This window comes from Lathamus discolor, chromosome 5 (assembly GCF_037157495.1).
Source record: "Lathamus discolor isolate bLatDis1 chromosome 5, bLatDis1.hap1, whole genome shotgun sequence".
Lineage (NCBI taxonomy): Eukaryota > Metazoa > Chordata > Aves > Psittaciformes > Psittacidae > Lathamus > Lathamus discolor.
In genome coordinates, this window is record NC_088888.1 from 27,120,150 (window position 1) to 27,143,542 (window position 23,393).

The following is a 23,393-nucleotide window of genomic DNA, read 5'->3' on the forward strand; positions in this document are numbered from 1 at the left end:
CCCTCCTATGATCTAATCACCACAACATAGCAGACGTCCTCATGTTGCATGTACCCTTATGCAGGTAATATATATGACCAGAGCTGTTAGTTCAGAAATCAGAAATTTGGGCTTTTTCTTTCTTCAAATAGCCTTGAAAATAAACACTGGTTGAACCAACCCGCACAGCTATCGAAAATTAACATTTGCCCTTCTTGAATTTTCTACAGTGCTGTCTAGATGCTTAATAACAATACTTAAGTAAAATGATTTATTGAAACATATGGTAGGTTCTAACTAGACAGTAATAAGGATTGTGCGCATAAAGGTAGGTGGAATAAATGCTGGAGAAGAACCAGTTGTGATGAAACAGCGTGGATGTGATAATAAATAACTGCATGAATTAAGCTTATGTAATGGTCTAGGGTGAAGGGAAGTTTTAGTATGACCCGTTGAGTTTGTGGGTCCTTTTCAAATACATTGTACCTACTAGTTACATCTTGTCTTTACAGATTACTTTAAGTATACTGGAAATACATAATGAATAGATAACGAATTTGCTTTGTATCGGAAGATGAATTTGACAGAAAATATTGTGGTTTGCTGGGATTGTCTGGGTAACCTGCTTTTTTGTCTTCTATGTATTTTCAGGCTTAAAAAGGACAAAAAAGATCAGGAACAAAACATTTGTGAATGCAAATCCCCACAAGAAGCTTGTAAAAGAACTGAAGGCTGAAAATAACAAATTACTATCCAGCCCAGCTGGGCTCAGGAGCACAGGGTGACCTACAGGTCAAGCATGTAGGTATTCTAGCATAAGCACAGCTACAGATAGCAAGTAGATTTTGATTTCCTAAAGCAAGTTTACAAGTAATGGGCATCATGGCCAGGTTCCTTAACCTCTGGTCATCTGAGCCTAATGTTTTCCCTTTCTTGTCATCTTTGCTATTCCCCACTCACACTCACCTCTGTTAGTATTGCCCTGACAAGACCCTCCAGGGGCTTTTGAGCTTGAGTAAACTGGCAATATGCCAGTTGGTTAGGGGCCCACAGCATAATACCAAACCTCTCATGAGTTCAGATATCAGACTATTCTGTCTGCTTCTAACTCCTGTTAGACTATTCTGTCTGCTCTTTAATAACTCTAGGTCTGCAGCTTCTGCCAAGAGAAAGCAGCATGGTGTCAGTCTGTCAGATCTAATGTTTTTCTGATTGTGTTTGGTAAAATGACGGGCAATGTAGGGACTTAATTCTGATGGGAATGCTGACACTGCTTGAGGTGTGTGGCCAAGCGTGGTATTCAAGTGCCTTGTTCGGCCCATCGGCCTGGATGGCTGGGGGTAAGAATCGCCTCCAGATGAAGCTGTGTAAGGTCAGGGCCCAGGTGGGTGTGGTGCGAGCCTGGACAGCGCCCTGAGGGAAGGTGCCAGCAGTAGGACAGGGGTGTCACAGGGAGGGGCCCGGTGTCACGTGGCTGACTGGTGTCTCAGCCACTCCTGGAACTGAGGGGAGAGAAGGTTCCAGAAGTCCAGGACCTGGAGCCAATACACAGGGGCACCTGTGCGCCTCTGTGAGAGTGTCCACACAGAGCACTGGCACTGTCCAGCACTGTACCCAGGACAGGTGATTTCCCAACATGTCCCCTCCTCCCCCTTCTCCCTCACGTTCTTTTATCTTAAAACTGTTAAGCTACAAAAGCCCTACCTTGACTTCTCACAAAGCCGCATAGCTCAGGTGGAGTATAACTGTGAGAGGCCTGAGGTTTACAGAATATTAGTTCCTTTAAGGTTGGTGTCTATGTACAGAACATGAGTGTTATCTCACCTTCATCCACACTGAGGGGATTTGCAAATCGTAGTCATTCTTCTCTTCTCACAGGTGGTGTATTTTTACAGCAGTGTCATTTGATTTAGTCCAGTGCAGAGTACTGAGTGGCTTTATAGACTAAAACCTAGCTATTGGACTAATTATAGGGTTTTGCCTGACACACTGGGGGGAAGTCTTCTGCCTAAGGTGGAAAGAAATGACCCAGTGGTAGTCACTAAATCACCTGCTGACTTACTCACTAAATCCTCTCTCTGCAGGAGTGAAATACGGCAAAGCACAAATTCACTGGCCCTGACTACTGATGTGCAGGAAGCATCTTTTCCACCTACTGCTCCTCCAATGCTTGTGGGTTGTTTCCTGCTTTCCTGCTGAAAATGTCATTGAACCGATAATGAATGGGAATTCAGAAAATTCTGTGATGCTTTTACCATCCCTCGGCTGTTCATTCAACAAAGTGGATGCTGTTTTTCTCAGAAGAACTTTGTTTTTCTTGTGCAAGAGGGAGTTAAAAGTTGACTGTGTTTTGAGTGGTGTCCTTCCTAAAAGTCAAGGGGTCCTCAGCTCTCCTTGCAACAGAGTGTGTAGTTTCACATGTGTATCAGCTAGCATAGCAGCTTAACTGCCACAAAATGGAGATAGACATTCCTTCTTCTTCTACCCAATGCATTGTTCTGTGTCCTTCCTTATGCCAGCTTTTATGCTTGCTAGATCTCTCTGCAAGCCAATTTAAGTCGCTAACCTGGCTACTGTGGGCAGGGGTGTGTGTGTTGTCTGTTTGACATTTTAATTAGAGATCTGGGTGATGGGGCAGTGCACCCTCAGTAAGAAGTGTGACCCTGAAGCAAACAAGGCTTACAATACCCTGGGCCGCACGAGGGGGAGGCGCAGCTGGTGAGGCTGCACCTTAAGTGCTGTGTCCAGGTCTGGGCTCCCCAGAGATAGGGGGAGATACACGAGAGATAGGGAGGCACTGGAGAGAATGCAGCAAAGGGCTACAGTGGTGACTGGAGGGATTGGAGCACCTCTTTTGTGAGGCAAGGCTGGGAGAGCTGGCAGTGTCCAGCCTGCAGAAGAGAAGGCTCAGGGTGGATCTCACCAATGCATATCGATACCTGAAAGGAGAGGGTTTAGAAGATGGTGTCAGGCACTTTGCAGTGGTGACCAGTGGCAGTACCAGAGGCACTGGGAACACACTAGAAGGTGGGAGCCTCGGTCTGAACATCAGAAAAAACTTGACAATGACTGAGCACTGGCACAAGTTGCACAGACAGGTTGTGCAGTCTCCATACTTGGAGATGGATGTTCAAAAGATGTGGTCCTGAACAGCCTGCTGTAGGTGACTCTGCCTGAACAAGGTGTTATACAACATGAGCTCTGGAGCTCTCTTCCAACCTCAGCCATCCTGTACTGCTGGAAGGCCTTTCTCTTCTTTGAATGCAAATACAAGAGAGACCTGAAATTGTCTCTGATACTTTCCACTGCTTACCTCTGCATGACCTCATTGTTCTGAAGTCTGTATTGCTTATGATGTGGAAATATCAACAGCACATTTTCCAGAGGAATTTTGGGGAATGGATGTAGTGAAGAAATTAGTGTTCCTTAATGGTCAAACTGAACATGCATAAGTGATTAAGACATAAATGATAACATGAAATCTACTAGAAGACACATGACAAGAAACAATAAAGCATAAAGTCAAGGAAAAGTACAAATGGAAACTTACACCTCTTCCTGAGAAGCTTTTTAAAAGACAGTTCCTCTCAGGTTGCCCCTCACAAACCCATGTGAGCAGTTTTGAACTTGAACTCAGAGTACTGTATTTTTTTCTGTTACTTCCCTTGCCAAGACTTGCACATCACTATTTGTTGGTGATCTCACAGGTGTCAGAAAAGCAAAGGATTCTGCTTGTGCTCTGCTGAGAGATCAAAAGCTGTCCTGATTGCCGTTTTTGTAAGGAGAAGAGCTTCAGGCGACTCATGGGAGATTTTTCCCTGCATGCTGATGAAACTTTTGTTAATCTCCAAAATATTGATTGCTGACATGAGTGTGGTTTTGTGTGTTTTTCTTTATTTACAGTGAAGAATGCGAGACCTAAGGGCTCGGGCAACAAGCGGTCTGCTGAGGTTTCCAGAGGTGATTATTCAGGCACTTGGGGAAGATGAGATAAGCCTGGACTCTTTGCTGTGTGGGAAGTTTTCTGGAGGTGAGTGTTTTCCTTTAGATTTGATCTTGTAGAAAGTGGTTCTTGCCTGGAGTTTGCCTGAAGCATAGGGTCGTAGCATCAGCTGTGTCTGGTTGGTGCTGTTAAGATGCATCAGGTTCCGAGAGGGCGAAAAGGGTGTTTTAGCCATTAAAAATGCTAATGTTAAATCATTAGTATAGTTAAACTTTGAAATGACAACAGCCCACATCAGTCATGTGCTATTAAAATAATTACCTTCAACATGCTGAGATAGTTAGCCCTCCCCAGTTCTTAATTAAAGAAAAGGTGGTTTTCAAAAAAGTAATCTTTTTTGGTTACAAAAAAAAGTGGTCTTCTGGGCCATATTGATTTGTACCAGCTCAAGCTCCAGGACTATCATAACATCACATGCAGCAATAGTTCCTCTACATTGTTAGAGAGGCAAAAGCCCCTGCTTTCTGTTCAGAATAAAATCAGAAGGGCGAGAGTAGCACTGTGCATCGCTGCAGCCATATTTCCAAAGTATTAATGGGATGCAGATGGGTACCCAGTGAGAGTTGCTGAAAGCGGCTAAGCAGAGTAAGCAGGTGGCTTTCTAGGTGATCCGAAGGTAGAGCTGGGTGCCTATGTATATGTGTAGGCTTCTTTTCAGACCAGGTAGAATTTATCTGAGTGTAGGGGCAGTAATTGGGTTAATACTTCTTTGAGCTTGAAGTAGTTCAGTGAAACAACATACATGAAGTTCTTTCTGTGATCAGCCCATGTAAAAGTTTCTGTTTACTCATGCAGTGTTGTTTTAAGCTCATTTCTTGCTGAAGTCCCTGCCTAAGGCAGTGAATTTAATAAAGTAGCAATGAAATGGTTTAGATTTGTTACATTTGAAGTAGGCTTTAAGACTTGCATTCCTGTGTGTATTTAGATGATTTCTAGCAAAGCCAAGCTGAATATGGTACAAAGACTATAGATCAATATATCAGTATATCCCGAACAACCATAATTCTTCATTGCAGGAATGACAAATACAAATAATAGGCTTGGTAATTTCAAGATGTAGTACTTGAGGATTTCAGTGGGTGATTTTAAATACTCGATGACAATTAGGTAAATTGGTTTTCCTCTATTAGGTCCGTGTCTTGAAGGACAGGGGCAGTGACAGTGACTTTTCAGCTGTTCCAGTCTTCTGTTGGAGATTTGCTTTCATCAGCTTTCTTTCCTCTTCCAGGGAGAAATGTCCTGGCCTGGTTGGTATGTGGTCCTCAGCTCGAGGTAGTGAACTCTGTGACAGGAGAGCGGCTCTCTGCCTATTGTTTTGGTGGAGTAAATGAACAGCCCCCCACTGTCTGTGTGGTAAAAGAGTTCTCCTGTCAGAAGAGAACTGGACTGCTGGTTGGGTTGGAAGAAGCAGAGGGAAGTGTGCTCTGTCTGTACGACCTTGCGATATCAAGAGTGGTTAAAGCAATGGTTCTTCCAGGAAGGGTACGTACATTTTAATCAGAAAAACAAAGCCTTTAAGTTGTTAGGTGCTGCCTAAGCATGTTTCAGGAAAAGTTTTGGAGGTGTTTTTCCTATCTTGCATCAGCCATTATCTTTTGAGTTTACTAAAAGTGAAACAAGTTTTCTTGTTTTATTGTAGAGCACATACCTACCTCATTTTCCGTTTCCACCAAAAAGGCATAGAAAGCAATCTTTTTTAATTTTTCCTGAGTGATAAATGAAAACCACCACTCTTGAAAGTGTCTGTACCATACATTTCTTAATGGTTAATTTCTCTCAGAAATGCTGTCTTTAAAATATCTCAAACTTCCATAATTGTGCCGTAAAGGGCTTAGGCATATTCCCATGAATCTCAGACTAGCAAGCAGGTGACTTTAGAGCAGAATATATTTTTATGCTGACTTAGGATAGGAAAAAAGAGCCTTTAGTGAATTACTTGACAGATTGTTGAACCTTTCAGTCTGCAGTCCTTGAATCTCTGCTTATTGAATACTCTGTGTAGATGGGATACACTGCTGTAATGTTACTAATTTGATCTATTTTCTATACCACACAAGCTCAAATGATTTAATCTCTTCTGGTCTCATTGTCTAAATGTAAACAAGGTCAGCATTAAGAGAAGATGAAGGTTCACTATATTTTTACCATCTTAGAATCTGCAACAAAGAAAATACTCCCTACTCAGCTTTCTGTAACATGATTTGGATTCACTTGCTAGAATCCAAGTGGAGTTTGTAATGCTACAGAGTGATTACTGGTAGGAAGCACTTGTATTGTGGTAATTCCTACAGGTAGGAGTTTGGTCAGTACTCCACTGTGTTAGTTTGCCTATCACCTTCATAAACCATAGAGTTTAGAGGAAAAGGCAAGCTGTGTGCTCACAAAAGCAAATAATCAACTAGTACATTTTGTGGAAGACAACATAGCTTTGCTAGGTTTCGTTTCTTAAATCTAATTAAGCTGAGTATTGGGAATGGATAGCAGGAACCATGACACATACCGACCTATGAGCAGTGGGAGAACTAGATTTAGTTTTGTCTTTAAGTCCCTACCATATGATAAAGTTTTCATATATAATTGTTCTTCTGTGTTTTCTTTAAGTTAATTATTTCTAAGTAGGAAATGGAAATTGGTAAGCTGTAGTAATAGAATGCACCAGTTAAGTGCAAGTTAATTCAGTTAAATAAGAAATCTAGTAAATGGAAGGCAGGAGCACATTTTTGTACAGGGTGTTTGGTTGTTTTGTTGTTTATTTTTTTTCTTTTTCTTCTTTTTTCATGATATAATTGGAAAAAATGGTTTGTCTTTGAGACCTTGTGTCTGATGTGCTAAATCTGGCTTCACCTGGGAGTGATTTCTCTGTAGCTTGTCACATGGCTTAAACGTTCCCTTACTGTTGTCCTGTAGGTAACGGCTATAGAACCCAGAACTAATGATGGAGGAGCCAATGCGAGCACTCGGCACCTGCATCAGAGTCTGCGATGGCTCTTTGGAGTGGCAGTGGTGGCTACAGATGTTGGACATCTGCTTCTGGTTGACCTTTGTCTGGATGATTTATCTTGCAGTCAGACTGAAATAGAAGCATCAGGTAAGCTTGATTTTTTTAAACTTGAATTTAAAAGTTAAGGAAACTTTTATCTTTTAAATATCCCACTTTGAGGATTTTAGTGTGTGGACATTTATGACTGGTGATTACAGGTGTTGGCTTGATATGGTATAGTCCTGAACCGATTAAAAGTTGTAGGGAGTGGCTTAATACTCCTTCTGATGTTATAAATACTCTCCTTCCAGCGTGTATGTCCCTCTGATTCTTGCCTGTGAGACGCAGGAATTTTGCCATCTGAGTCAGTACAGCTGCCTGATAGGAAGTTGTATCAGAGCTGCTCTCTTTCTTGGGAGTCTTCTCCTGCTCCTATTAAATGACTTGAGACAAATTTGGGGCTCATTTTTGAAAATAAATCTGACTTAGAATAATCATGCATTTTGATGAATGAAATCTCCAGTTTGTGTACTCGCAGTGCATACACTGTTGTGGCTACTATAAGAGTGGCTTCAGGAGTTGACATCCCTTCAAAACACTCAAGAGGCCCAGACTCCTGATTTACAGAGTCAATAAGAATCTGTCTGTGAGGGGTTTACTGGGTTTTGAAATGCACGTAAGAATTCCTGTCTAGTCAGGGAGTTCTTGTGTTATTTGAAGATACCCACATAGAAATAGCAAAGAAGTGTTGCATGAATGGATAATAAGCAGGGAACAGTAGAGTTAAATCACATGTGCTGTCACGTCAGTGTTTAAAATGCAATTGCAATGGCATATTACATTCATTTATTGTGTGGTTTTGCGTGTACAGATCTAGAAGTTGTCACCAGAATTCCTGCTCGAGTTTTACGAAGAAGAGATATTGTGACTGGAGAAGAGAGACAGCTCTGTTTTGAATTACAAAATCCATCAGGAACATCAATATCAATGCTGTGCTACATAAGCAGAAGCAATCAGCTTGCCGTGTTTTTTTCTGATGGCAGTCTGTCGCTATGGAATATGAAAACTTTGAAGAAGGAGTAAGTAGGTCTTTACACTCTGCCATGCCTGGAGCTGCAGGGGTCTCTAGGTTTTTGCTTCAGGAAGTATATTAGTATAAAGAGAACTTTGACAGAGACTGAAATGGCAACAATGCCTGTGAATGATAGTTTGGAACACTTGGAAATGAGAATAAGGGACATGTGAATTTATAAGCAATAGAAGAATTAAGAGATGATCTTAAATCTACCAACGAGCAACCTCACTTGAAGTTTCATTTGTCCACTTTAGCAAATCTGCAGTGACTCACCGGAAACTCGTGGATGCATTAATAGAGAGGGGAGCAATAAATAGGTGGCCAGCATAGATTGTGAACGTGCAAACAAGGTTCAGAAGTCTGGATGAAAGATGCTTTCCATAGTCCAAGTAAAGAAAAGAGAAACTACTTCTGTTTGGTGCTGTTCTAAATAGGTTTAGAAGCTGTGCTGCATTTTCAGTTCAATACTGAAGTAGGCTACACCAGCAGGAAGAGTCTTTTGCCTGGCAGTAATTACTTCAGCAATTACTTCAGTAATCATTTATGTTCCTGCTCCTCAGGTGGAGGAGGATATAAACCAAGGTTCTTGCATGGGATGGACAGTAATTTCCTCACCTCTTGACTGTTGCATACCAAGGAGTCACTTCCTTGTCTCACTAGTTTGAGCTGGAGGTGTGCCCTTCTGTCCTTTGGGGATAAGGACACAAGGTGCTCTGCTCAGAAAATGCTTCTACCCTTCTACAAAAAGTTAGGGCCAGTAGGCTCACCTTTCCTCTTTTTGTTTTTTTTTTGAACCTGCAGGCACCACTCTCAGCTCGAAGGAGGAAGGATTCCTGTCTATGCTGTTACTTTTCAAGAGCCCGAGAATGACCCTCGCAATTGTTGCTACTTGTGGGCTGTCCAGTCTACACAAGAAAGGTGAATAAAACTTTACTATAAGCCACTGAATTGTTACGTTTTTATATATTTGTTAACATACAGTTGCTACACATATATCAGTTAGAATCTCCTTAGCTGTGCGGGAGATTCTCTCAGGTATGAGAGGTATTAAGCTTACAATGCAATTTTCACAGGGTTTAGCAGACGTGAACAGTTCCTAGTTCTTACCTTCAGAAAAGAAGGCAGAGTAACAGTGGCTGCATTTTTGTGCTTGCATTCCTAAATGATTTCCTTTGTTTCTTGGTGACAGCTTCACAATTTGTTTGTATTTCCCTCCGTGGTATCAAAACACCAATAAAAGTAGTTGAGGCTGCAGATCTGGAAGACTAAACATGCTGGTATAGCAGCCTTCTGCCTCTGAAGGAGGAGGTGACAGTACTACTGATTGCCTTGACCCTGCTTCAGCATTCTTTGGAGCCTCTGTGGGCTGTTTCAGCTCTCCCTGTTCAGGAGAGAAGTCAGTGTTTTCCTGCTGGGCTGGTGAATCAAATGAGGATGTGGAAGATGCAGTGTATGCAGGAGAGGGACTGGGGCTTTGGTGGGAAGGGAGAGGGAGAAAGCTCGGTCTCTCAGCATCACCGAGCTATGTGATCAGCTCAGCTGTTCACAGAGTTGCAGTCTTGTAAAGTCTGACTTTAAAGCAGTTTTGATCACAAACTCTTCACTATGAAGAGCTGTTTCCAAGACATTTTGGTCCCTGCAACGTCTTAAAGCTTTCACGCGGTATGGCTGGCATTTGCCACTGAAGCTCTTAGTGTCCGTATTTCCTCCGATCCGTTTTAGTGGCTACGTGTGACCAATTGTCATGTTTTGGGAAATGGTGTGTTTCTTTTCAGCAAGAGGATTCTATTAAGAAAATTTCAGTCTAATGAAATAATAATGAGAATTATAGAGCAGCTTTGTAATCCAATTTTATCATTTATACCTTTTTCAGTGAAGGTGATGTTGTGAGTTTACATCTGTTGCAGTTAGCATTTGGTGACAGAAAACACTTGGCTTCAGGATGAGTCATGTATGAGGTAAGACATACATGTGTGTGGAAAGATGAAGATAGTAATTTTCTCTGAATGAGAATTAGTGAAGCTGGAGGGGCTGATGTTAAACCATTAGAATTCAGAGCAGACAAAAAAAGGAATTATTTTCTGAGTCTTCTTGGGCCTGGCCTTTGTGCTTTTTGACAAGCCACATCAATTTTATACTGCAGCGTCATGTGTTCCAACTAGAGTCATCTGCAAAGAGCCCAAATAAATACAATTGTGCAAGAGGAAACAGCCTTTAGATATAAAATTGTTCTTAATTTAAACAGCAAATTAATAACGTGTAGCTCAAGTAGACAGGGCTTTGAATACCTTTGTGCAACCAGACTTTAGACCCAGAGAAGCTTATTTCTGTCAGCCTTTCCTAAAATATGGTTTTGCTTCTCTCTTGCAATCTCTTTATAAATTTCTGATCCTTGTTTAATATACTTGGGGTTTTTTTGAGCTCTGCCAACTGGACTTCAAGTGAAATGTACCTTGAGTGTCTCTGAAGTGTTGATCCTGAAGCTTAGTACCTGGAAATAGAGCTCCTACTTGTTGTCTCAGTTACTCTTAAAGCCAGCAAAATATGTAAATGCAGTAAAGAGTGGCATGATTTGGTCAGAAGGGTATACAAGAAATTTTTTAGAACTGGCTCTGTGCTGTTCTGTACCCCTAGAGTACCTGTATGGACTAGGTTCTTCGGCTAATTGAAAAGGAAAACTTGGGTGCTAAATTCACATGAGACTTCGATCAGGGAAAAAATGTTCTATTTTATGCTTGCTGACATGCTATAGCAATGTGTGTTAGGATCATCAGACAACAACCAAAAATTATGTGAGATGTGCACAAATACGTGTAATTTTTTGATCGTTTCTAATTAGCTTTTATTCAGAACCTGCTCAATTTAAATTGTAGCAAACATGAGCATCTGTTGGGTGTGGGTTGAAGCTAGCAGTGAAGCTGGCCTCTGAACCATGAAAAGAATTCATAACTTGGAAGTCAGTTTCAGCAGCTGACAAAACTGAAACGGCCAAGAAGTGCACAATGGAACATAGTAAAGTGTGTGAGGATCCCTGAACAGTAATGATGATGAATTAAATAGGGAACAGAGAAACATGTTGCAAACAAACTGCTTTCTGGTTCCTTACTCTGTTTGTGTATATGATATACACATTCTTTGTTTACATCTGCAGAATGCATTCTCCCATGAGCAGACAGACCATGCCGCTGGTTGAGAGAAGTGGAGAGGAACACCGTGAATATTTGAGGTCAAAATCTTTATTGCAATTTCCTCTTTCTTGGGTTTTGGTCTTTTATTTATTTATTTTGTGTGCTAATCGCGTTCTTTGATTCTGAATATGTGTCGTGGTTTAAACCCAGAACAATATGCTGTAAAGAAGTTATTCTTAAAACTTGTAATTTGGTCAAATCTGAAAATTCAGAATGCCAGCTGAGTGCTGTAAGTGCATACAATAATTATTTGTATGCTTTCTGAAAGTAGCAATATACGTGTTCCTAGTGAATTTTTTTGCTAAACTATTCATCCAGCCTTGTTCAACTCTTAATCCTTGGAAAATGGAATTATCCAAAAAGTGTGTATTTGGCTTAGAACTATACCACTTGAAGAAGAAAAAGGGGCAGTATGACTGAAACCTATCACAGAGGTGTTTTCTATTCCATACATTTTTTTTTTAATTTATTATTCTTACAAAGGGTTGTGCTTCATGAGTGATATAAGAGAATTAAGCCCAAACAGAAAGTGGTGTGTTAAAAATATCAGCTATATCATCTATTCTACAAATAAGAAACAATGTCTTGTCTTTTACAGTAATATCTCCTGACACCGGCGTATCAATCTTCAGCTGGCAAGTGAATACCTACGGTCAGGCAAAACCATCTACCTATTTGGGTGTGTTTGACATTAATCGCTGGTACCATGCTCAAATGCCAGATTCACTAAGGTAGATTTTTATGTAGTGCTTTTCAGTATCCCAACAAATAATTTATTGGAAAGCCAGTGTTTCCCTTGCACACTTGTTTTCTTTAAGGCCAGAAGAATTCCTTCATGATTGCCCCTACTTTGCCTTGTGGTCACTGGATTCTGTAATAAGCATGACTTCTCCAAACCTCAGTTTGGATATTGTGGTACATGAGCGGAGTCTAAGTCGGGGAGTTCCTCCTTCTTATCCACAACCTGAGCAGTATTTTAATCCAAGCACCTATAATTTTGGTAGGTATTTCCCTGCTTTTGGTAGTGATAAGCTAAAATAGAGGTCAGATGCCACTTACTGGTTCTTTTGTTTTGTTGCTGGTGGCTCAAATAGCAAAGCAAACCAGAGAACAACAAACCCCCACCAAAGCCAACTCTGATTATGTTGTCCTAACAAGGTATTGAATATTGTGAAACATTTCTGGCAGTCTGCTGAGTCTGGGGGTTTGTTGCTTTTGTAATGTAGTCTGGGAAGTGGTGAAGGTCACCAAATGAAATGACTTTGAACTGAAGCTCCAAGCACAGCACCTTAATAGCACCAGCGATAAAATTACTACAGGCAGTAATTACATAGTAGAAAAAGCTTGTAAGTGATCTGATAAAGAAAATGGGTGCTCAGTTCTATCTTTCCAGGTACTGCTATTTAAAACATGCAAACTGCTCATAACAGCAGGCTGTCAAACGTTCCTTGTTTCTGCAGATGGTACGTGCTTGCTGAAGTCTGGAGTTGTTCATATGACTTGCACCGGCTTCCAGAAGGAGGTGATCTTTTCCTGCATCTTTATTAAGATGTACCTTTCCTAGGTTTTCCAGTGCACTGTTTTCAGTGCCAGAGACCACTTTATGCTCATCCTGCCCACCCACGTGCATCATTGCAAGTGTATCGTGCCATGGCAATGTTTTTGGTCCCCTCTTGGGACTGTAAAATTACAGTTGCCACCTGTTGGAGCACGAGCAGGGATTGAATGTCTGGAAAGGAACACAGCATTGCTTGACAAGCAAGAACGAAAATGTTGTGGAAGTCAGGGCACATGGTTACCTTTCTATTACCCATCTGCCAAAGTGCCTGCATGGCCTTGAGATTGGGTTTTGATGCCTGAGTAGCTTGAAAAAGGAGAACAGAATGGAGAAAATGAGAAATGATTGAACTCCTTAAGAAGAAATCAATGTTTTGGCTAGCTGACTTGGCCAAAGTATAGCTTCTGAGACACTGTACAGATTGTGACCAGTAATGGAACTGAAGTTCTGAAATAAGTTTCTGAAACTGAATTAAGTTTGAGCTCACTAAATACTTCCAGGGTAAATCAGCTTCTGCACAAATAAGCAAAGGAAGTTTTTTCTAGAGGGTGATTTCAAGTTGTGTGCTAGTTTGAGCTAGCAATGAACAGTGTGTCAGTGGTTGGGGAAAAGGGAAGCCCTGTGTCCTGACAGGTAAGATAGGAAATAAATCAGCCTTGCAAGGGCTGATGTTTCGTATTACAGGATTTCCTTGTATAAACTGGAACTCTTGGTTTGCTGCTGTCTTTAATACTAAAGAGGAATGCGTGCTTATTCAGACTGGTAACCTAAAGCATGTTACTGGCACAGGCTTTCTGGCAGCTGCAGGGAACATTTGCATTACTTCTCCTAGTGGTCATCCAGACCCTTAGTGATTGAATAATAACGCTGTCTTAACCTGCCTTTTCAGACCTTGAATTTCTTGAAGAAATCTGGCCCTTCAGTAAGTGAAGCTATTCACGATAGCTACAATAGGTGTCTTGCTGCTGGCCTGCTGTCTCCAAGACTAGCGGATGTCCAGCCCTCCAGTTTGAGTCCGGTGAGTGCGTATGAGGGAACCAAGTGGGAAATACATCCATTTTGTCTGGTAGGGCTGTAGGGGCTGCACGACATTATAATCTGATTTTTGTGTTATGTACAAGTTGCACTGAAATGCAGGTGTTACCTTAGTTAGCCAACTAGTATTCTTGGTTACGAACTGCTATTAACTTAGTACTGGTATTCTCAGATTGAGATAACTGAGTTTGACTGAGAACAGACCCCCATACAACTGTCTTTAGAGACCTGTCTATTAATTCTGTGCGACACAAACGCAGAGGGAAGCATGAAGCCAAAACTGATCACGTGCAACATGGAGAATCTTTCTCTTAGAATAACTTTTGAATGTTTTTATAAAACCCCAAACTAACAAAAAGTAGGGTGGAAACATTCCTGATGTTTCAGGTACGGAAAGTGTATAAGATTTTCATTTTATGTTGTCTGACTGGATGCATTAAACACTGGACATCTGAAGGTAATACTTCCTACATTGCCTTTATGATAGATTTTTTGGGTTTTGGCCTGAGCTTGTGGATTAATTTCTGTTTTGTTTTCTTTTTTTTCAGAGCAGCCAAATTCTGCTGCTAATTTACGGTTTGTTCTGGAGTGGACATGGAACAAAGTGATTTATGCAAAACACAAATTTGACCAAATTGGTGAGTACCAGTTTAGTCATTGTGCACACAGAAAGTCATTGTTTCTCCTTGAGCTTCTTCAGTCAATGTAATGGCTTGACATTTCTTCTTCTTGAAAAGGTGTTCCGCTGTTTGATGGCTCTTGCAACTTCATTGACCCACAGACATTACAGTCTCTTCAGCACTGCCAGTTGCTTCTGAGCAACCTTAGCACAATCTTAAACAGTTTTCTAAGAGAAGCACAGGAGGTTACAGAAAAAGGCTTATAAGAGCCTTACAATCTTTTGGGTTTTCTTCAAATACAAATGTGAAAGCGAGTGAAATATGCCAAGACATTTTTATACTTTCTATTGGTCTGATGAAGGGAGTTTTGTCAGAATGAAAGGAATTTCACAGCAAAAATCATGCCTTTTTTTCACGTTATGCAGACTTGAGAAATAAGCAGGTGGTAACCAGCCTCATTTCTTTGTATGCACAAGTGTTTATATGGTTCTGTCGATCCAGTCTACTCCCAGAGGGTTTAGGTAATTATCAAGTGTAAGAACTCTTGTTACAAGGAGAGTGTCCACTAAGTAATTCCTGTCACAACATTCTTAGTCATTCTTGTGCTTGTATCTCTTAGCAAAGGGAAAGAAGGACTGGCTACTTTCAGAGCTGTAGGCTGCTTCTTGATGCTTAGTTTGTATCATCTTGTGTTTTTCAAGTCAAAATTTTAGTTTAAAAATGTGATACTATTTCTTTAACTTGCTTTTTCTTTATTGCCTGTAGATGATGCTATGCATTTGTCTAGACCTTTCTACAACTATCCTCTGATTCAGAGATACTATACTCGCCATCGAGAGAAACTTGGACGTTTAACAGGGTAAGGCTTATGGGAAATCTCTAGTACGCTTCCACTGCAAATTTACAAGTGGAAGTGAATGGCTTTTTGTAGCAACAGCTTTATTTGCTAAGCTCAGTGCATTGGCCAGCAATGCTCTGGACTTGAGTGATGCTTGTGTTCTGTTGGTCGCAGAGGTTACTTTCTTGTGTGAAATGTTTATGTATAGGACTGCTTAGTACCATTTGTTGGTATTGTCTGTTCTTGTAGAGTACTTAGTGCATCGGCTAATCTGTACAACTTGTTACTGCGGAAAAGGGCCACGTGTTTAGGATAGGATCAGTCACCTCCAGTTCAGCAAAGCTCAGCTTTTGCAGAGCAGTTGGACAGAGAAGAAAGTGCTGTTCTGGTTTTGGTTTTAAATAAAAAAGATATTTTCTCTTGTAGACTAGTAATAGAAGGGAATAATTGTTCTGGCCTAGGGTGTGCTCTTGCTGCTTTTTATCATCAGGAAATGACAGGGTAAGTCGCAGTCAGCAGAAGGCTGAGATGGACTTTTGAAGAATGTTCAGCCATCCATAATTGCAGTGGTGTGTGTAGAGAAACATAAAAGACGCTGTTGAGATGCTGCTAAAATTTCGTGTTTGCTCAGCTTTGTGACAGTCACTTCAATTTTCGTAACCAAAGTGAGATGATGAGAACCAAATCTGAAACTTCCTTTATGTTGTCTCCCACCTGTGTGTTGGAGCACTTCAATTTAATGCATTGGATTTGGCATAAGGAACAGTCCTGGTAGTTTAGTACTGGTATGTTTCCTCTGTTAGACAGGATGAGCATGGTTATTTCTGGCACTTCAAAAACTTTGTTTTCCTTGGGTAATACAAGTAACACAACAAAAAAGAAAACCTGAAAACTAAAAGGCCATCGCAGCTTTCCCCTTAAGAGAGCTTTTAGGATTACTGCTTTGTACTGCTTTAATGACTCAATATGATCTAACGAATGTATTTCATCTGAGTTGGAAATGTCTTTCATGTGCCTTTCAAACCATATTCAGGCCTCTGTATGTTTGTTACTTTCTTGACTTATGGGAGCTTTTGCTTTGTGTTGACTGAAGGAAATTCTTACACCTAGTGGCTGGAGCCTAGGTCCAAATCCTTGCTACCTTTTGTTGCAGAGGAAAATGGGATTCTGACTGCTTGATGATTGATGGAATGGTTTCCCAGTTAGGAGGCCAAGACGAGAAGCTGTGGCAGAGAGATGAAGGAGGAACTGGGAAATACCCACCCGCTAGTTTACACGTAGGTGTTGTGTCCACTGAAAACAGCAGCAACAGCAAACCCCCACCCAAAAGCCAGTGATTTCTGAAAGACAGGAGCTTTTTAAGAGCTTGTAACTTTCCCTTTCAGGCCCTGCTGGATCTCTATTTGCTAGAAAGCATTGAAGAAAACTACAAACATGCAATTGTATCCTTTCTAGTAATTCTCATTGCACCTTCAGTACATGGAGATTCGTGTCTTTTCTGCTGTGGGAAAGCAGGCTTACTAAGCAATGTTAAAGACAAAACCCTCCCTTAGTTTTTCTCAGAATGGAGCCCAGTTTTTGATTTGCTGAAGCACCTTTATCTCTGGCAAATGGCTCCTTGCTGGAATGATGCACAAAACCGTGCTGCTTCAGGGCAAAAGTTTCCCTACCAGTGGTTTACCAGTACCTGAATTTTGCCCAAACCATCCCTTTTCCAGGCTGAGCTGACAACTGAAGTTTTAAATACCTGAAGTGATTCTTTTGGAGTACCTTTCAGAATCCAGGGGTGCTCCTTTTGGGCTGTTCATTTAGAATGTAATCTTGTGATTACAACCAGCGTATCTTCAGGTGATAATGGCTTAAATTGCCAAGACTAAAGCACTTGTATTTTCTGCTTCCCACCACTTCCGAGTTCTTCTGGTTTTTTAGGGTTTGGTTTTTTTTTTTTTTTTCTAAATGCAGTGTGTTGGATCTTACAAATTCATTTGCCTTAATTAGATACTTGATGTCAGACAATCTACTTGCTGCTAGACATCATGCATTCCTTTCCGAATAAAACAGAGACTTCAATTGACTCCTTCCCAACGGCCTTTGGTATCCCTTGGGGTCTTGTGAAGCTTATTCAAGGTTACTGGCTTCTAGATCACAACGATTATGAAGTAAGTATGGTAGAGATTTGATACTAAAACATTAGAAGTCATTTTGTAATACTGCTGCGACATCTTCAGCAGCAAGTTGTGATTTGAAATTCAGTATTAACTACTTTGTCGGGAAATGAATTAACACAAAGAAGACATCGGGTTTCATAATGCTTGATGATGGTATTTGAAATTTCAAAGCCATTGTTTAGGTCATTCTCAGCAGACCAGTTGAGCACTTCCTCAGAAACAATGGTTTAGGTGCTCTAGATAGGAGCACTGTGATTCTAGCAGCGAGCTTTGAGACATAAGGATGCAGAAGTGACTTTTCAACCTAATTCATGTCCTTTCTGATGCTTAAGGTTGCTCTTTATGATGTTAATAAAATCTGTTAGTCTGACAGAATAATATAGTACTTGGTAACATGTTTATAAGGAGTGCTGTTTGTATACTGACAAGTGTGAATTACTCCTCTTCCAACACTTCCTCTTCTGTGTGACTAAATGATTTTGTCAGAAACTTTTGAATATCTTTGTTACACGTGTGGCTGCATGGATCATAATAAACCTGATCTCTACCGTCTACAGAATTCCCTGGCCCTTCTCTTTCATCCAGCTACGATCAAAACTGTGTCCTGGCAACACAGGAGGATTATTCAAGCCCTCATGAGCCAAGGAGAGCACAGGCGAGCCCTCAGATACTTACAGATGATGAAGCCATCGATGTCAAGCAGTAGTGACGTTCGGCTTTTCCTCACCGTGTTGCTGTCCAATAGGTAAAGGAATCTGTCCCTCCATTCTGGCACTCCAGTATTGTGACAGGTGCAGAACAAGCGGCACAAAACACCTTCCCCTACATTTCCATTAAGCTTTGAATACAGTAGTTTGGGGCATTTTTTGGTTATGCTATTATATTGCATCTCAGCCAAATGAATTCCTGGTATTCCTTTATATCTCAACAAAATGAACTGCAGGTGCATGGTGGAGGCCTGGGGTCTGTTGCACCAACACACGACTAAGTTAAATATGGAAGAGCTGTTAAAGCACATGTATGAGCTCTGCCAGGAGATGGGACTAATGGAAGACTTGCTGAAGCTGCCTTTCACAGACTCTGAACAAGTAAGTGTGGACAAGAAAAAAATCTGAATTGGAAAGAGAAAAAAAAGTTGGGGCTGTTCAGCCTGGAGAAGAGAAGGCTGCGTGGAGACCTCATAGCAGCCTTCCAGTATCTGAAGGGGGTCTATAGGGGTGCTGGGGAGGGACTATTCATCAGGGACTGTAGTGACATTAGAAGGGGTAACGGGTTAAAACTTAAACAGGGGAGGTTTAGATTGGATATAAGGAAGAACTTTACTGTGAGGGTGGTGAGGCACTGGAATGGGTTGCCCAGGGAGGTTGTGAATGCTGCATCCCTGGCGGTGTTCAAGGCCAGGTTGGACGAAGCCTTGGGTGAGATGGTTTAGCGTGAGGTGTCCCTGCCCATGGCAGGGGGGGGTTGGAACTACATGGTCTTAAGGTCCTTTCCAACCCTAACTATTCTGTGATTCTATGATTCTAAGAGAAGAGGCAGAAGCACAGTAGATTTTTACAATGTGCTCTTTCCCACAGGAGTGTCTGGAGAAGTTTCTGCAGACCAGTGCTGGTGTTCAGAATCATGAATTTCTTGTCCACCATCTGCAGCATTCCAATTATATTCCAGCACTGCAGTTGAATCAGTCAATGAAGGGTAATCTTGTGGTAAGCTTAAGAGTTGTGTGGGGTGTGCACGTTTCTGTTAGGAGTTACTCACTGGTTCTGATTGTACTCATTAAAAATCCTGCTTTGTTTTTATCAATCAGTTGTGCAGGGACATATATTTCGTATGGTTCAGATTATTCAAAGTTTGTTGTGACACTCTGTGGAATAAAGCATATGTTGTGTGTCATTTCTTGTACCTTTCACGCAGCTTTGTTTTTCTAGCTGAGAGCTGTCTGGATGCAAATCTACAGGTAAAACTGGCATGGCGTTTTTATTTCCTCAAGTTATACCATGTCTGTAGAGGAAATTTATTCAGTAACAAATATGACAGACAATGGTGTGCAATGAACTGCTTGTAATTAGTTAACTTTTTGATTTATGCTTTTCATTTGTCAGGGAGATTGTGATCCTTGGTTGAGAGAGAGAGCACTTGCCAGAAATTCCATATTAGAGCAGTATGGCAAGATCCTTCCTAGAGTTCAAAGGAAGCTGGCTGTGGAGAGAGCCAAGCCTCACCATATGCCTTCATTAGTCTTAAGAGAAGGTAATTTTTGCAGGGCAAATATAATGGACAAGTAACCATCACTTTGATTCCACAAGGGTGGACATTTCTCCCTCTTGCTTTACAGTTGCAAGACCAAAGCCATTATCAACAGTAGCAAGACAAGCTAATGCAGGACATGGAGTTCCTCAGGGGTCGGTGCTGGGACCGGTGCTGTTTAATATTTTCATCAATGACCTGGATGAGGGAACTGAGTGCACCCTCAGCAAGTTTGCTGATGACACAAAACTGGGAGGAGTGGCTGACACACCAGAGGACTGTGCTGCCATTCAGCGAGACCTGGACAGGCTGGAGAGTTGGGCGGGGAGAAACTTGATGAAATTTAACAAGGGCAAGTGTAGAGTCTTGCATCTGGGGAAGAACAACCCCATGTACCAGTACAGGTTGGGGGGTGACCTGCTGGAAAGTAGCAAAGGGGAAAGGGACCTGGGGGTCCTGGTGGATAGGAGGATGACCATGAGCCAGCAATGTGCTCTTGTGGCCAAGAAGGCAAATGGCATCTTAGGGTGCATTAGAAAGGGAGTGGTTAGTAGGTCAAGAGAGGTTCTCCTCCCCCTCTACTCAGCCTTGGTGAGGCCGCATCTGGAATATTGCGTCCAGTTCTGGGCCCCTCTGTTCAAGAAGGACAGGGAATTGCTTGAAGGAGTCCAGCGCAGAGCCACAAAGATGATTAAGGGAGTGGAACATCTCCCTTATGAGGAGAGGCTGAGGGAGCTGGGTCTCTTTAGCTTGGAGAAGAGGAGACTGAGGGGTGACCTCATCAATGTTTACAAATATGTAAAGGGTGGGCGTCAGGATGATGGAGCTAGGCTTTTTTCAGTGATATCCAGTGATAGGACAAGGGGCAATGGGTGTAAACTGGAGCATAGGAAGTTCCACATTAACATCAGGAAGAACTTCTTTACTGTAAGAGTGACAGAGCACTGGAACAGGTTGCCCAGGGGGGTTGTGGAGTCTCCTACACTGGAGATATTCAAGGCCCGCCTGGACAAGTTCCTGTGTGATGTACTGTAGGTTACCCTGCTCTTGCAGGGGGGTTGGACTAGATGATCTTTTTAGGTCCCTTCCAACCCTTGGGATTCTGTGATTCTGTGTGATACAAGAGCAACTTTCATCAGTAACGTATTGTCCAAAATTGGAGAAGTGTGGGTAGGAAATGAGCAGAAAACCAGTTTCTTACAATATGATAGGTAAGCAGCCTTCTCATAACATTTCATCTTGAGCTGTGTGTTTGGAAAGAGAAAGAGGGAGAAACCCCTGTCAGTTCTGTTAGTGTTTTGGAGGGAAGGTGACCTGAAGAAAGCTTTGTCCGGGTTTTTTGCACATATATTTAAGAAATCAGTACCATCATCAGTAATATTTGGAGGAAGAGACTTTCTGCTATAATCGAATGTATGCAAATACATAAATTTACATTATGCTCAATGTGTTTACAGAATTTAGGAGAGCTGAAACCAAAACTATGATTGCCCTTAAGCTGTTGATAGAGTTGATTGTATGATGGAATAGTTATCTTTGACCTTTTCCAGCTCAGTTTTTGCTGTGTTTACTTAAAAATAGGCAGAATGCCAAAGAGCAGAAAGAGTCTGGTAGTTGTCTGTTCATTGCCCTACAGAAGGTATGTTCAAATAAACCTGAATAAATTTACATTATGTTCAATGTGTTTAGAGAATTTAGGAGAGCTGAAACCAAAACTGTGATTGCCCTTAACTCTTGATAGAGTGGATTGTGTGATGGAATAGTAATCTTCGACCATTTCCAGCCCAGTTTTTGCTGTGTTTACTTAAAAATAGGCAGAATGCCAAAGAGCAGAAAGAGTCTGGTAGTTGTCTGTTCATTACCCTACAGAAGGTATGTTCAAATAAACCTGAATTCTGGTATGTTTGCACTTCAGGGGAATGAAAATCAGTTATATTTTCCTTTTAATTTTAGCCCTAGAGCTACAGCACCACCAGCACCTCCTCTCCCTGCTGCACAGTTGCCCAGTGCATTTGTTGGAACACCAGTTACAAAATTCTCACAGAAACGTTCCAGGTACAGATCTACAGAATGGGTGTTTCACGAAGGGATTCCTACTCGTAAATATATATGTGTGTGTGTATGTACGTGTGCATATGTATGTGTGCGTATTCCTTCTGTCTTCGCAAGGTGTTCTGTTTGCAGTGAGTTTTGTGTCTGCTAAAGAAAAGGTCAGCTGAGGGGGACACAATGAGAAATGGAGAATTTGAAGTGGCCCCAGCATTGAGAGGTAGAGGAATTTCCTTCTGACATGAGCATTATGTCACTTGTTCAACTTAAAATTGGGTTACTCTTGCCTCAGAGGCAGAGATTTAGGACATTAAGTACAAAGGATAAAGAAGTGATTTCTCATTCAGTGAGTTTTTGTTCGGTATCATCTCAGATTTCTCGAACACCATTTTGTCATGCATTTGTTTATGTTCCTGTTTGAAATTGTGCCTCTTAACAGATTGCTGGATTCGGTGGTTCGTCCTGTTCCTTCATGTTCTGCAGAGCATGGTGGTGCCTGGCAGTCACCACGCAGAGATTCTACTTCATTCATGGCGTCCAGCCCAGTGAATTCAAATCTGCATGGTTCCGCCTTACAGAAGAAGTTTTTAAGAGCATCAGAGCTGAATCTGCTAGAGACTCCTCTGGTGGTTAAGGTTTGTGTTCTAAAAGACCAGTAACAACCAACCAAGACAAAAGCCTGTAAACTGTGCTCAAAATGAACCCCCCCAAAGTATTAACCCAAACACTGTTGGATTCAATTTCTGGAATCTTTTCAGCATGCTTCTGTTTAGTGTACATACAGTCCTTTAGGAAGCAGTATGTTGGGAACAGTCTTGAATGGGGAAAGCTTTAGTTCCAAGTTAGTTGCAGTATGCAAGATGTCCTGTAGGTTTGTGAAATCCACTTGCTTTCATTGCATGGATCCAAGTTAAAATTGGACTTTTCAGTATACTTAGATCCCTAAAGGTGCAGTTTCTGGCTTAACCATCTCATCATTTAAGTGTTTGTTAGCTCTGCATAGTTTGATGTACAAGCAGGATGCACACACATCAGTTTCCTAATCCAGTTCAGTGAATGACAGCTAAGTGATGCAGGCTAAGTGATATCAGCCTGTGTGGAATTCAGTGATGGCTTTTTGCAGTAATTTTACCCATTATCTGTTTGGGTTAAACTGTGTTCCCATTCACAGTCATCACAATGTTACAATAAAAGAAATAACATTTGACCTGTCATCTTGGTGCTGATCTTTTTGCCTTTGCCTGCTAGAACAAAGCAGTTGTGATCTCTCAGAGTTCCATTTTCTTCTCCTTCTATATTGTCCATATCATGAAGCTAGTTTCATTATCCTCCTTTTAACCCCCTGTAAAACCTTCACTGAGCTAAGAAGACCTGAACACTTCTAAATGAAGAGGTGGAGGTGTTTTTACAGCAGTGTCTTCTGCTGAAGAAAGCTGTACTGTTGGCTGTTCCCTAGCCCGAAAGCTCTTGGGTTAGCCTCTCACCTTGCACAATGGACAGCATTTGTAGAGTTCTCCCTCTGCAAGCCGTCAATTTTTTACTACTACTTTTGTTCTGCCAGTTAGATTCCCTGATTCAGCTCATTATGCAGTTGTTGAAGGAACTTACAAAATCAGGGGCTGAACAGGGGCATGTGCTAGTACGTACATGCAT

General features: G+C 41.5%; 1 protein-coding gene across 1 annotated transcript; it reads left to right on the plus strand.

Moving 5' to 3' along the window:
• The first annotated feature begins 661 nt into the window (after positions 1–661).
• LOC136015938 (protein ELYS-like) lies at positions 662–22,444 on the plus strand. The gene is given in 29 exon segments (XM_065682587.1): positions 662–780; positions 2,064–2,151; positions 3,883–4,009; positions 5,211–5,464; positions 6,890–7,070; positions 7,834–8,041; positions 8,839–8,955; positions 9,911–9,995; positions 10,672–10,678; positions 11,824–11,956; positions 12,044–12,225; positions 12,686–12,747; positions 13,673–13,801; positions 14,206–14,275; positions 14,367–14,456; positions 14,556–14,723; positions 14,864–14,959; positions 15,204–15,297; positions 16,430–16,553; positions 16,662–16,718; positions 17,289–17,435; positions 18,002–18,189; positions 18,388–18,532; positions 19,022–19,150; positions 19,547–19,694; positions 19,780–19,846; positions 21,273–21,330; positions 21,607–21,746; positions 22,180–22,444. Coding segments are annotated over 27 exon segments (3,420 nt in total). The 5' UTR covers positions 662–780; positions 2,064–2,151; positions 3,883–3,888; the 3' UTR covers positions 22,400–22,444.
• The last annotated feature ends 949 nt before the right edge of the window (positions 22,445–23,393 follow it).